The sequence below is a fragment of the Tachysurus vachellii genome, chromosome 23 (assembly GCF_030014155.1).
Source record: "Tachysurus vachellii isolate PV-2020 chromosome 23, HZAU_Pvac_v1, whole genome shotgun sequence".
Lineage (NCBI taxonomy): Eukaryota > Metazoa > Chordata > Actinopteri > Siluriformes > Bagridae > Tachysurus > Tachysurus vachellii.
This window is the reverse complement of record NC_083482.1, coordinates 11466801-11481794: the sequence shown is the minus strand read 5'-3', so window position 1 is coordinate 11481794 and position 14994 is coordinate 11466801. Positions and strand designations below refer to the sequence as shown.

At 36.8% G+C, this 14994-nt stretch overlaps 1 protein-coding gene across 1 annotated transcript in view; it reads right to left on the bottom strand.

The window, feature by feature from the left end:
* itga11a (integrin, alpha 11a) overlaps positions 1 to 14994 on the bottom strand; it is a 48975-nt gene that overhangs the window by 9392 nt on the left and 24589 nt on the right. The window contains exons 11-21 of the mRNA XM_060859581.1: positions 14505 to 14649; positions 12812 to 12960; positions 10856 to 10999; positions 9312 to 9515; positions 9025 to 9155; positions 8434 to 8600; positions 4789 to 4928; positions 4404 to 4514; positions 4186 to 4271; positions 3890 to 4094; positions 3062 to 3160 (exon numbers count right to left, since the gene is read on the bottom strand). Of these exons, the coding sequence (XP_060715564.1) occupies positions 3062 to 3160; positions 3890 to 4094; positions 4186 to 4271; positions 4404 to 4514; positions 4789 to 4928; positions 8434 to 8600; positions 9025 to 9155; positions 9312 to 9515; positions 10856 to 10999; positions 12812 to 12960; positions 14505 to 14649 (1581 nt within the window). The remainder of the gene's footprint in view (positions 1 to 3061; positions 3161 to 3889; positions 4095 to 4185; positions 4272 to 4403; positions 4515 to 4788; positions 4929 to 8433; positions 8601 to 9024; positions 9156 to 9311; positions 9516 to 10855; positions 11000 to 12811; positions 12961 to 14504; positions 14650 to 14994) is intronic.

The window sequence follows — 14994 nt, the reverse complement described above, 5'->3', positions numbered from 1 at the left end:
CTCTCAAAATAAATAAATAAATAAATAAAAACACTTGAGTTAAGCTTGATTTGGAAAAGAGATGATAAAAGGTATTAGAAGGACCTGATACTATGTAATCTACTTAAACATGACCTTAGAAGTCCACAATATTCCCAATAGGCTGTCAGTTGTAATTCAGTCATAAGACCATACTGAAATCCTTCATAGCCTAGTCCTGAGGCTAACTAGCTAGCTAATTTAGAATTTGCAAATGTGTGACATTAAGAAAACAGCAAGGCAAAAGAGCTAATGAATTGTTTTCTATTGGGTAATAATTAAGAGCATATATGTAGGTAAAAGTCCACTTAGCTGAACTTGGCACTAAGTGTGTCACATCCTGTTTCACTTATTATCATCATCAAAACCAATTGCATTTTTTTTAATCAGATGCATTCAGTCTGTTAACAAAGAACCCGTAAGCAATTTAATGAGTAAAAAATGTACTGCCCATTTCTTTCTTTTCCTATACACCAACACAAGACACTGAGGAAAAATTAATACTAATGCTAAATTGTTGTCTTTTAAGGCTAATACACCCAGAGGAGAATTTGTAATATGGTCTGGAATACCACAACAACCAATGCACCATGATGTCCATAACCTTGTCAATGTGAGACTCCTGCAGTAAAACTGCTAGTGTTTATTGCATCCTATCCCAGTCTGAACACCGCTTATGGGCACAGCAAACCACCTAAAGAGGCCCTAAATCCCATATCCGCTAATCACATCCCTCAGCACTTATAGTCTTGACACAGACTACACACAGACCCACCTGATAATAGCAGCACTCAGCTCTAACCACTAGACATCTCTGAAAAACCCACAGGCATCTGTGTCTGCAGAGAATATAGGAGACTCTTTTCCTTATACTGTAGTTTTTCCTCTTAGAGCGTCGTAGGGATAGCGAGAAGGACATTCTGAAAGATTTCTTTAGCATGCCTCAATGAAAGAAGAGGATTCTGGGTAACTATTCTGTCACCACTATGTGGAAAAAGGATCGTGCCTGGAAAAAGTGGCAGAAGTGGTGCGGCTACGAGGCTTCTTTCTACCTCCTGGTGCTGTCCAGGAAAGGCATGGAAACTCTTTGTCTCGATCGAGGTTGCCAGGTTTTTTTTGAGTATAGTTCTTAGGGGATGAGTTTTTTCAGCCGACTCTAGACCACCCGCTTTAGAACAAAAAACTTGTCTTTATGCCTGAAAAAAGTCAGGTGGTGGAAAATATGCTTTCACACTTGCAATGTGATGTAGAACAAAAAGCAAGGCATCATTTCTTAATCATTTATTAAGGTATAAATCCAATGAATAATGGTAGTAGAGTTAATCAATTAGCTGTTTTGAAATCTGGGATTAATTGACTACTTACATATAACAGCAATTTGTATTAAGCTTTCTACTAGGATAATAGTTGCTAATTGATTGCTTTAAATTGGCCCTAGTTGTAAATGAGTGTGTGAGCATGTGTGTGAATACATTATGTCCTGTGATGGAGTTGGGGAACTGTCTTGGATGTCTTCCGACTTTATTTTAAGGTGAAAATCTGTGGTTAAATTAAGTAGTCAGAAATGTCTGTATAACGGATTTTTTAACTATTCAACATCTCTGTTTAGAAATAATTTTAAGGTCTGAATAGTGATCTGTGCAAATTTTGCATTAACTCATCAGTACAGTATGCTCTAGCTGCCTTGTTGCCAAGGAGTTGTGGTGAGTTTTCAGGTCAGACCTCTGTTCTGTGCAGTATTTCTGCTGTAAAGAGAGGGAAAGAAGGTGGACAGGGTGAGAGAGACTCACTCCATCAACAGACCATCCTCATTCGTCTAAGTGTGATGTCAGGAACAGAGCAAAGGTTTTGGCAGAGATGTTTGATGTCCTGGTGTAAAGTGAGTGTATACAGGCCTGTCTTGTGTGAGGTCACTAAACCAGAGTGAATCTCCTCAGTTTCACCTTTTGGCTTTAGCTCACACAGCAATAAAATATATCTCCATTAGTGGTGTATAGACGTCACATTAACTGGCTGCAGATTTACGTCTCAGCACCTCCACGCCGAACTGAACCATTACTAGCTTTACATAAAAGAGCCAGTAGTAAGATAAGAGAAAGTACAAAATGAGAACCAAGTTCATTTATTTATGATTACAAAAGACTTTCAATATATTATGTGTGGTTAGCAAGTTTGTCATTATACAATAGCAATAAAGCAAAAAGTTTATTCACATTGTCCCGACTTACTGACTTACTGACAAATGCAGTCACGTTGTGGGAATCTTTGGTCTTAGGGAACACTTAATTTTTTTATTTGGCCCACACTTCAGCCCAAACTTACACACACACACACACACACACACACACACACACACACACACACACACACACACACACAGACACACACACACACACACACACACACAGAGTTAGCATGCTAATCCTAAGTTGCTTAATAGCACTTCTGTACCCTTGCACCAGTGGGCTTGTTTTTATGTTAACAAATCTTGATTTAGAGCAAAGCCAAAGTAAGTCTTTTTCTGAAGTATTAGCAGGCTAAGAAAATAACCACAGGAACGTTAGAAGAGACATTTGTTGCCACACAGCAACCAAGAGACAGTTCACATATGCAGTACATATGCAAAAAAAATCAGAACTCATAAATCTCACAAGTCAAACATCAACCACTAACTAATGCATGTCCTGTGAATTTCCTGATCAAATGTTCAGCTTTGTTCAAAATATTGCAGAATCAAATCTGCTGGGAAATTATAAAGAATAAAACACAATGAGTTGATATTGATTATAAGCCTCTTTTTCCTGCCATAGTGGAAATATTACAGACTGAAACAAATCACTGATACTAAAGACTCCTTCTGTTGGGAGTTCAACACTACTGTCTTAATGAATTTATTCCAGCACCAAAAAAAAAAAGACTCCAAAGCTCTAGCTCAGATCTCAGGATCTGGAACATTGAGTTCGTTTTAGAGTAAATAAAGATTTGGTAGATATTTCAGGAGGTTAAATCTATAGGCCATAACATTTTTAAAGTAAACACTTACCTGTGTTTTAGCTCTCATGAAAGGAGCACCGACATCACAGTACTTCTCATTTCTAAACTTGTCTCCACTGCGACAGTCAATCTGTGTGTCTGAATTATCCTGTAAGAAGAATTGTAACACCACTTTAAAAAGTTCTTGTATCTACAGTTAAGTGCATTTCATCTTTCTTATTTCTGGGTAAATAACTAAAAATAAAATAATATATATTTTTTTAATTAATATACATTTATATTAATTATTAATTAATTTATAATAATTATATATATATAAATATTACTTTGTAAAATTGATTAAGCCTGTAATGCTTTTCTACTAAAACTCTCCTATGACCTAAATATTGCACAGTTGAGCAAAAGAAACTGTTCTGTCTGCTTCTGTCTCATTAAGTTGTCAATAACCTAATTATAATTAATAACCTAATTAATAACCTAAAAAAAATCTAAAAAGTATATATGTTTGCAGGAACCTTTATTTAGGAATGAAAGGAACATGATCAGAAATAATTTTGGGGACTTCAAAATTCTTTATTATTCAAAATAACTTCAAATTGGGGGTGCACGGTGGCTTAGTGGTTAGCACGTTCGCCTCACACCTCCAGGGTTGGGGGTTCGATTCTCGCCTCCGCCTTGTGTGTGTGGAGTTTGCATGTTCTCCCCGTGCCTCGGGGGTTTCCGAAAATGAATGAATGAATGAATGAATGAATGAATAAACTTAAAATTGGTGCCTTTACTTTTGCTATCCTTTCACTTATTTTTAACTTTTTTCAGTCCTAACTCTCTCAAAACAATGGGCTGTGTTTCATAGCTTTATCCCTTTACAGTGTCATACCTTCACTATAAGAGTGGAGAACTGTAGGTTTCTGGAGTATGAGATGTTAAGTTGGGCTCCATAAGCATTTTCTCCTCGGTTCTCCAAACGAACATCCACAACCATTTTCTTCCTGGATGCTTCTATCACACGTTCGCTATCTTCAGGTTCAGTTTGGCTAAGACACAATGCACTGCTCACTCGAAACACCTGTCCACAGAACTGCCTAATATAGAGCAAAGATGGAGTTTTTTTTGGAATTGCTATTCTGTGTACATCTGTGGTTGTGTGTGTAGGGGTGTGTGATGTGACCGTACTTGCGGCTGATCAGGTCCGTCTGTGATTGTATCACCAGGTCTGGAACACAGTGATCATCCTCATCACAGCCATTCCAAAATGGAAGCTGCAGTAAAAATGCAAATGCAGTGGCTTATTTAACATAAACCATCATTACAGTAGAATAAGACCTGTCAGTAAATTCAGACATCATAACATTTCATGCAGTTTGCAAGCGTAAGAGAGCGCAGGGACTAACCTGGGTTCTGACGGTAGTTGGCCAGGTATCATCTAGCGTGGGACCAGCGTCCGGATCCTGTAGACCTGTTTCCACTGTAAATATGATGGGTCTGGCATAGTCTGTTGTTTCCTTGAATAATAAGAAATAACTTGACTCAAATACACAATGCAACACATCAGTGTTTTGTTTAAAGGATGGAAAATGAATGTTTATGACGTTTTATTTTTATTAGGTCTTTTTATAGCCAGAAGACTCACAGCTCTTCTGTGCTACAAAGTCTGGACTGTAAAGTGGACAGAAATATACTGCATGGTTTAGCAGGAGAATCTAGGGTTATTGGCATAATCTATCTAGTTCACCGTGCTCTAATAGTATACAGGGTGTGTCTAAGGCAGGAACGTACCATTACGTGGAAGTAGATGTTTTCACAGTTCTCCTCTCCAGGAAGCATAGAAAGATTTTGTGGCTGCTGCCGGTCTAGATCATCCATCACTGCACGAGGGTTAAACCGCTTCTCCTCAATAAAAGTATTGTACCAAAGACCTAGACAGAAATGGAGACCAGGAGAATTCGTTCCTTTACTAAGTATACAGTCAGATCAGTGCTTTCACTAATTTTTTACATTTCTCTATAATCATATATTTCAGTTTAAACTGCCTTTTTTTTTAAGAATCAAACAGCATCAATCAATTGACCCTAAAAAAATTGCTAATAAATCTGATTTACAAAAACAGATTTGTCATTTGTCGGCACAAATGAGCCTTAAGGTATCACAATGTAATCTGTTGTTCTATATACTTTGAACAGTAATTATCATGTGTGTAGTAGGAATGAAAGCGTTTAACATTTAGCAGAGTTGTTATCATGCTTGAGTGTGCTTTGAGGTAGATAGGTTTCTATTATTAGACGTTTATTGTGCAGTCTTGTGCTGTTTACAGAGATTTGCTCACAATCACTGTTGGCCTGTGTAGTTCTCTGTAGACTCATGTAGTTCTGAGTGGTCTCATTTATCATTACTGTTTTGTTTACCAGTTGTACATGGTTGAATCAATAACAAAGCCACTTGACATGACTTTACTTTTATGAATTTATACCTTTCCATTTTAACTTGAGCAACAAATTCCAAGCTAAACTTTCACCTAAGTGTTTATTAATCAAGTAAATAGACTTTTACATAATAAATAATTTGGCCACTTCTGTCTCTATTCTTCTATAGTGGACACAAGTACACATTCAATACTGGTTAAGTTCTCCAGCATCCCACTTACATTTACAGCATTTCCCACATGCTGCATGACTTCTACAATTGGATCCACACTTAGATCCTTTTGATCTCTGAACTTTGTTAAGATTATCTCCAGGGTCTGAATTCTTTCCACCTACAGTACTACAGTTTCATAGACTGTCCTCCTACCACAAGCAGAACTTAAAAGCACATACAAAACAACAATTTGTATATGTATCATCATTATTTCTGGTTCTTCATTAGCAAGCTAAATAGGTACGTCTATGGCTGAGCCAATGAACTCCATAGAACTCACAGAGCACAACAATATATTTTATGGCTATAATAAGTTTGATTTAAGGGCCACTAGAGATGGTACGAATATAACTCAAGAGACCTGAAACTCGGGAGTTTAAAGTCTTAAATTCAGACTTAAAATGAATCCTTTTACTGACACATGATATAAAACCTTTGCTGCTTATGGAGTAAATACTATTTATGTACAGTATTTGCTAAGTTAAGTGTCTGCTTGTTGGCAGCTTCAGGGACTACATGGAAAATCTGCCTTCAGTTTATCTTGATATTAAATAGATAGCTGTCTGTTTTTCTGCTTTAAGTTTATAATTCTATAATACATAGCGATGGTTTCTTTAAAAAAATTCCATGATGCAAGGATACAGATAGAATCAGATAAGGAGGAGAACTGCACTAAAGATAATACACTAAATCTACAGTGATTGAAACTCATTTATTTCAATTCAAAGCAGACTACAAAGACTTACTTCGAAGTCGCCCAAGCCCTTCTGTGAATCTGAAGATAATTAGCATTAGACAAAATATCGGTGGAAAACCTAAACAAGATGTGTGCACAATTTACTGCCCTGACTTTCCATTACATGCCAAACGTGACTTCTCTCTATGACCATTTCTTTGTCTCAGACTAATGATGAATGTGATGGGGATGCTCAGAGGTCATACTGGTTAACCCAAACCACATGTCGCTTTTGACCTGAGGTTAAAATGTGATTGTTTCTTCACATACTTTGCAGAAAATGTGTGATCAGAATGTAAGTGTCAGTCTGGTTGTGGGCCTCACAGGTCGTAATCATCTCAGCACTATGGTGAGCAGACCTGCCTTGGAGAAACAAGTGTGTTGTCTCACTGTCCTGTTGCGTTTCTCACACTTAGTATCTGACTTCACTAAGACAAGATAATTGACTTCCTGGCTTTGGCACAGACAGTAGCAGAGAGCACTGTGTCTGGAAAGCAAGATCCAAAAGACAAACACTAAAAAAATAAGAATAGCACAGCACAGGAGTGTGTCATCTTCATAAACTCCACATATATCCAGATGAGATATTTCATTTACAAAAAATTTACTCAAGTAGTACGTATGTGAGACCGAGAAAGCACTTTAACCTAAACAATATGCTGTTCCAGATTTTAATTTAATGCTATACCAAAATCAAAATCATTCTATACTCCAGCTAAATCATCTACAATTCCTAGTTTCAATCCAATCTAACTAATCTGCTTTCCAGTTCAAGGTTTTTGTACGCAAAGCCCAAAGCCTGAGTCAACAAAGTGATCATTGATGATCAAAAGCCTACGCTGAGTTCAGCCGTTCATCTTCTTGTTGTTATTCATCAAGCCATAAAATGTGGCAAACTCTTCCTAGCAACCCTAGATGAACCAAGAAGATGTGAGAAAGCAGTAATTGTTTAGGTTACCGTCTCCACTAACAGATAATAAAGGATTTCTTGTGAACGTCAATAAAAATAAAGAGCTATTCAAATAGTTACAGCTTTACCGTATTTAGTCTGCGTGGAAAAGAAAAATGCATGAAAAGAGCTTTTAAAAGTACACATCTGGGTGACGGTAATATAATTCATATGATGAAAAACAACATTAAAAAGAAATAAAAAAACAACAAAAGGATCAACAGTTTTCAATTATTCTATTTTATATAATTTAACCCGTGTACGGCTTAAGTAAACAGCACTGCTACCACTTAACTCTTGGACTGCGTAATACAGTACTTTTTTCTTAATTTAGTTACATTTGTAAATATTGACATCTTCAGAACATCTTCAGTTGCTTATCTGTACTCAGATTGCATACAACGTGTATATACGTTTATGCATATGTACAGCAAATAACAGGCAATGTTTTTTTCTAATATTCAACAGAGCTTGAGCCCACTGTAGCCTCAAGTCCCTTTCCTTTTCTTGAGTGACCCAGTGGAACCCCATGAGATTGTCTGCTGTTGTAACCCACCCATCTCATATGTTGGAGTTTTGTGCATTCTGAGATGCTCTTTTTCTCATCATGGTTGTAAAGAGTGATTATTTGAGTTACTGTAGCCTCTCTCATCAACAAGGCATTTCCACACATATGTAGAACTTTCTTGTTTTTTTGCACCATTCTGTGTAAATTATAGAGATTTGTTGTGTGCGATTTCCCCCATTCCGAGGGTTAATTTGATGCTCTTGACCTGTATATGAGTTAATGTATTGTGCTTCTGTCGCATGATTGGCTGATTGGATATTTGCATGAATAAGCAGAGATCTTAAAGTTTTTAACAGTGAGTTTATATACCAACTCAAAATCCTTGTAAGTAAAATCTTGCTTAGCCAATGAAATTCAAATTTATTCTGATATTATTTAGAAATGACTATGAATTATTCAGTAAACGTCATGAGAAAGGTACTGTATATAATTGAGAGTCAGTCTGGACTTGCCAACTGGTCCTGGGCACTTGAGTGTTTTTGTATAACTTTGGCATAACGATCCATAATAAAATAAATAACTTTGAGGACTGACCTACTTCCTGTGTGGGTTTGATGAAAGTCCTGGAAGTGAAATTCAGACACACGATAGCCGACATACATGTCACATCCTTTCCACCTCGCTGACAGTCCTTATTGAAGATGTTGACTTTGCTGGGTTCAAATCGGACATTAGCATGGATGCGGACCACGCTGCGAGACCTGAAGCATAAAACGGGAAGAAAATGGGAAGTGCACTTTAGCAAAGTTATACTACAATAGTGTTTACAGTATTTTTCTTTTGTCTAGGCTACTAAAGCTGTTTATTTAAAAGAAGGAATATATTGTAGCTATCATTTGTACCAACACTATCACCTGAGTAAAAGGGTTCAGATCAAGGTGCACAAAAACTAAAAAAAGGATCACAACATAAAACGAAATCAAAACACACAAATTATGACAACACAAATGTGTTTAGGACAGATATTGCAGATACAGTAGCTGCTGTTTTACTATTTTCTACATTTCTATTTTCTGTTTCCCCAAATGTTGTGGTCATTTCAGATGTTTTATGATGTGGTCATCTTTGGCCAAAGTAAAGATTAGATATAATGAAGGAATAATTTTCAAGCACAGATTCACTGACCAGAGGAGCACAGCGGCACCGAGGGAACCAACAGCCAGATCCACCAGTCCATCACCATTCATGTCCATCTTCCCATGGATACTCCTGCCAAAATACTGCATACCAGGAGCAAGCTCGGCTGCACTGATTCTCTACGAGAGAAAAAGAGACATACAGTAAATATATTATCTTCAAATATATTGGAGCATTTCAAATGTATTTACAAAAGAAAACTTACCTAAGGGTAATGCTCTGATATAAACCAACACAAACAAGTGTAACCAAAATGTAAAATCTCCAATTCGTACCTGTTTATACTTCCTTAGTATCCTGTTTCGCTGACTGTTATAGATGTAAATAGCTCCTCGGTGCTCGTCCTCCAACGGTGCTCCCACTACAAGGTCATTAAAGGAGTCCCCGTTTAGGTCAGATACTGGTGCTAAAGCAGATCCAAACCTTGCATTCTCACTCAGATCAGCAAGCTCCAGCACCCCTTCCAGGATAAAACGGGGCTGGAAGCATACAAAAAATACAGATGGGCCATTATGGGTAAGCGCCAAAACATTTAGACTTTATTATTGCAACGTCCTCATGAAAGGGAAATGCAAAAATGCATTCATAGTAATATGCAGCTCCAAGTGCAAACTATCCTGAAACCTTATACTTCGTTTCAGTACTTTGTGCACAGATCTGTTAGTGGGAAACCTATTAACATACCAAAACTGACAAGGTCAAATCCATAAAATGTGTCTGTATTATCACTTAAGTGGCTCAGTCCCTAGCGTGTGTGTCTATATTGAAGTCAGTGAGATGATATCCACAGTGCCTTTAAAATCAATTAGTATCCCATGAGATGGAAAAGCTTGAAGGAGAGGTGCAATTCCTCATAGCATAAACACTACATGTCAGCCAAGTATTTAGGAGTGCAATTAGGTACACACACCCCTCCTACTGCACAGAATATCATCCCTCTCGCATTTATATACTGCCCTATGACTGCAGGGAAGGGAGAAATTTGAAGGAGGAAAGGATGGGGAAAAAATGCGAGGAGAAGGGAGTGTGAGCAAGACGAATAGAGTAGATGGGAAAGTATAATAAGCCTATGGGATTTAGCTGATATATACTGTATGTAGAATATAAAGCTTGAATAAAGTTTTTTTTTTTTGCATAAAGACAGCAATAGATCTCTAACTAGTTACCTAAGTGCAAGTCATACAGTAGATGCTTTAAATCTATGTCAAAAGCAATTCATGTGTAGTCCTCAACTGTGCATCTGCCCTTATGGTTTGAAAGATATCCCACAGACAACTGGACTAAATATGAACCATCTCTTCTTCAAATCTTTCTTTGGCACGTGCTCTGTCTGTCTTCGGAAATAAACCTGAATTGAATGAAAAAAAAAGCATGCAACTCTTGTTCACATCCATAGTCACTGGACAGACTTTTCCAGCTATTAGTGAAACTCTCTTGCTTGGCAAGCTGCAGGTAATTATGCTTGAAAGAGCAAATGTTTTCCTACTGAGTTCAATGTGCACTTGAGAGCTTAATGAAGACACGGTATGCCGTTGGCATTAGGCACAAGACGGCAGGTGCCAAGTGCCTGTCTGTGCTGGCTCAGATATGAGAGGATACTAACGATGGATTCTAATGAAGAAACACTTTCAAATGGTTCAGTTTGTTTTGTTTCTCATCAATAAAGAAATTCTATACTACATACTGACTTTTATTTTTACTATAATGGTATTCTACCCAAACAACACTAATTGTGCAAAGAGGAAACATATGCTGCAACTCTGCAATCCTCCACAGACATGCGTGCGTAAACAGAGTCAAAGCAATGTTGTGTGTTTACCTGCTCGGTAATGCGGTAGATGTACACTTTGCCTCTTTCCCAGCCTCCACTGAAGAACATTGGTGCAGCAACAAGTAGGTTATCAGTGACTCCATCTCCATCGATGTCCAACGCAGCGATCTCACTGCCATAGTATGAGCCGATCTGCACACAGTCAGGGGGTCAGTGCTGGAATGTGGGAACCCACAGAACTATACACAGCAGCCACAAACTTTATATGTTAATTCCCACGTGAAAAAGACAGTCCTTTGAATGATTTGCACACTTAAACAAATGATTCTTGAAGTGTGTGTATGTGTGTAAGTGGGCATGTGTTTATCACTTCATGAGGATCCAGTGTCCCTCTTAAAAAAGTTTTTCAATGGAAAGAGTGTGTGCCTGTGGGTTTAGAGGGAGTGGGGTGTTGCAGGGTCCTTATACTGTATCTAGGCGGATCAAACTAAACATCCTCACCAGGACTGGAATATCTGACAATTTTGACATTTGATGAGTTTTAGGTTTAAAAAACTAAAAAAGAAAAAAGGTTACTGAGGTTGAGGATAGTGTTACATTTAGGTGTAAAATTACATATCAATTAATTGATGCACGTATAATTAATTGATATGTACTGCATTAATGATTAGGTCAGTGGAAGGTCCTCACAAAGACAGTAATACAAATGTGTGTATGTGTGTATGCGCATGTGTGGACACTTGTACTGTATGTGTAACTTTGTCTGCTTTACTTTATGGCCTGTGATTGGAGGCATATGGGATGTGTTCTTGTGCAGTCTAGGCTGCATGTTGTTTCCTAAATAAGAGCTAAAGGCGATAAGAATAACAATTTCAAATTTTCATGCTAAAACCAGCACATTATCCTTTGCTACTGCACCATTACTTGTCTTCAATGGTTCCAATTTTAACTTTGCTTTTTATTCCATAAGAATTGTTAATGCATCTGTTACTCTCAATATAGGATTCATATAACGTCTTATGCACAAGACTAAATAAGACTTATTCTTACACATGCCATCTTTAATAAAGACTGCTTATATATGGTTTGATGTCAGGTTAATATAACACTATTCAAGTAACATATGACACGTAAAACAAAAGCTGATATACTAAGCTTGTGTTATATAACACTTTCCAGTCTGACTAATTAGAACATCATGGCAGCTATGTTTGTCGCTCAGTGTGCTTCTGGTATGTCAAGGTCAAATAATGGTGATGCCGTGACATAAACCTAAAACCGAATTTTTCCTGTGAGACTGGGTCGTAAAAACCAGCTGTATACATACCACCATTACACCCTTAAAGGTTTAAATGTGATTAACTACATGGTGAGTACAGTTTTAGTAAAATGAGTCTCATAATTATGCTTCTGTATGAATTATGCATATTTATAATATAATAAGTATGTTTTTGGATTAAGTATTTTTAAGTTTATGTAGGTTTTAGAAGATTTCACTGAGAAAGATGTCAGATTTCTACAATAGAGATACAGTTACCATATTTGAAACATAATGCTATTTACTGATAGTTTTATTTTATTGATTTGTTTTGTTTAGTGTTGATAGACAACATAGAATCTGAGAATTAAATAGTAAGTAGGTAGAAAGTAGCTTAATACTAATAGAAAAAGGATCTAATGTTTGCTTTGATTGTCTAACTGGCACAGGACATAATAGAATATATAAGGTTATCAGGTCATATTGGCTAGGTTATACTGAAAAAATAAAGAACCCAGACCCTTGATTTGTCCTTTTTTTACATATAGGAAAAATTAATAGTATACACAAATAACTCCAGACTTCCAAAGGCTAAGAAAGCAAGAAATGGCATATAATAATATATAAATCCTAAGACATTCCAAATATGCCCAATCTTCATATCAAGTGTCTATGTAAATTTATATGTAGGTTTAAGCAAAAAAAAAAAAAAATCTAGTTTATGTGTTTGTGAGCCAGACTTCTACCTGATGTCCTTTCAGTGAATGCAGGATGGTAAGCTCTCCAGTGTTCTTCAGGGTGAAGACGATCACTTTGCCTGTGTGGTTAAAACGTGGGGCTCCGGCCACATACAGCTGCCCACTTCGCGCCAACACTACTGAGGTCACTGTGTATCCTAAAACAATGATAAAAAAAAACATAATTACCAATATAATCCAATGTAATACATCCATTAAATCCACAGAAATATACTTTCTGTTTCATAAACAAAAGCCTATAGTGCAGACAGTACAGAAATTTATTGTAGTATTTAAAAATAACATGTGTATTAATCAAATATAGAAAATCCAATGGCAAAATGTATAAACCATTGAGCTGTAAAAGCATTGCTAGAGAACATAGTTCCAAGTTTCTGTAAACTCAGTTAGTACTCTGTAATCATTCTCTCATCAGTGACAGTCTGGCACACAGAGATCTGGAAAAGATGGGGCCTTTACACTTGTGAAAATAAGTGGGTACACTAGCCTTCACTGCCAGCTGAAAGAGAGAGAGAGAGAGAGAGAGAGAGAGAGAGAGAGAGAGAGAGAGAGAGAGAGAGAGAGAGAGTTTTTGTCTGTAGAAGATAGCAGAATTTATGTACAGAGGTGGATGCAGTTGATCAGTGATGAAACTATAGAAAGAAGCAAGAAAAAAAAAGACTGAGTAAAAAGGAATAATTATAAATGAGGTAGTTTAACTGTGATTGCTTTATTTGATTTCATGTTAAGAATTTAAATTTTTAGCTTATTCAGAGCTGTGCACCACCTATCAATGCAAAACTACCACCAGATATATAACTAAAGCAGTAACCAAGTGGCATGTGAAATTCAATTGTGGGTTCAATGATTGGGAAAAGGTGGATTGTTTACTCTATCATCAGTTTTCCTCAAAATGCCTTTGTAGGAGAAAGTAGAATTGGAAACATTTAGGAACAATCAAGACACAGATTGCACAGAAGGACAGATGACAGAATTGTATGTTATCCAGGCTTTTTTTGGTTTATTTTGGACAGGAACAATACAACTTTGTTTGATTTTCATAGGAAAAAAAAAAGAATTATAAGCTTATTATTGTCCCAGCTTATAGCTTAATGATTAGACACTATTCAGTAACTGCATTAAAACTGAGGAACTGTATGTAATTACATGACTGATTATTTTTTTTTTACTTTATACTGTATATTTGCACAAAATTCAATACAATACAAAATTCTTAGTTTTTATAACAAATTCTTTCAGAAACATAATTACATAAAAAAAAATGTTACAAATATATTTACATGCCACAAAATGCAAGCAAGTACGTTTAACCCAATTATTAATTAGAATTATAGTATTGAATTAAATGTCAGTAATAAAAAAAAGCTAAAAATAAAAAAAGGAAAAAGTTGTATTGACTGTTTTAACTATAGTGAAGGTTGAAATTTCGGTTGGGTATGCACTTTCCAAAGAAGCTTACAAAACAGAGAGAACATGATTCAAATACAGAGCTAAACAGTTGAGCCTTAGAGGTTTCCCTAAGGGCCCAACAATGGTTTTCACTGACAGCCATGGGATTTAACCGTTCCAGTTACTAGAACTTTATCCACCATGCCATTACAGCCCACACTAGTAATTTAGGCAGTGCAATATATAGCTGAGTCAGTGGTCTTGGCAGGCTGCAGAAGAGAGAATACCTTACCCAAGTAAGCTCCATGATTCTTCAGCTCTTCAGGGAACTCCTGTGCATAGGAGGACTTGAGTGGAACCACTTTACCATGCCGGGTCTCCTTTAACACAGCACCATTCCAGTCGTAAGCCCCGACGGCCCCAACAAGAATCCCATCCTGCAAGCACAACATGACATCAACTTTAGAAAACCACCTACAGTACATGCTTTCTGTTTTCTCAACAATCATGCCACTGAACCATGATTTTTGAGTGGAAGCATCCATTTTGCATTTGAGCTGCCAGTTGCAAATTTTAATGACTAAGTGTGTAATCTAATTGCTGTAATTACAGTATTTGCTATTAAAAGCCCACTCATAGACCTTTAGTCAAATTCTTTAGTCAAACTGCTAATCCAATAGCTATAGGACTGCTTGCCATCATAAAGTATTATGAAGGTCATAAAATAATTCTTCCCTGACATTCCCAAACATATTTCACAATCTTTGTGCTGCCTTATGCCA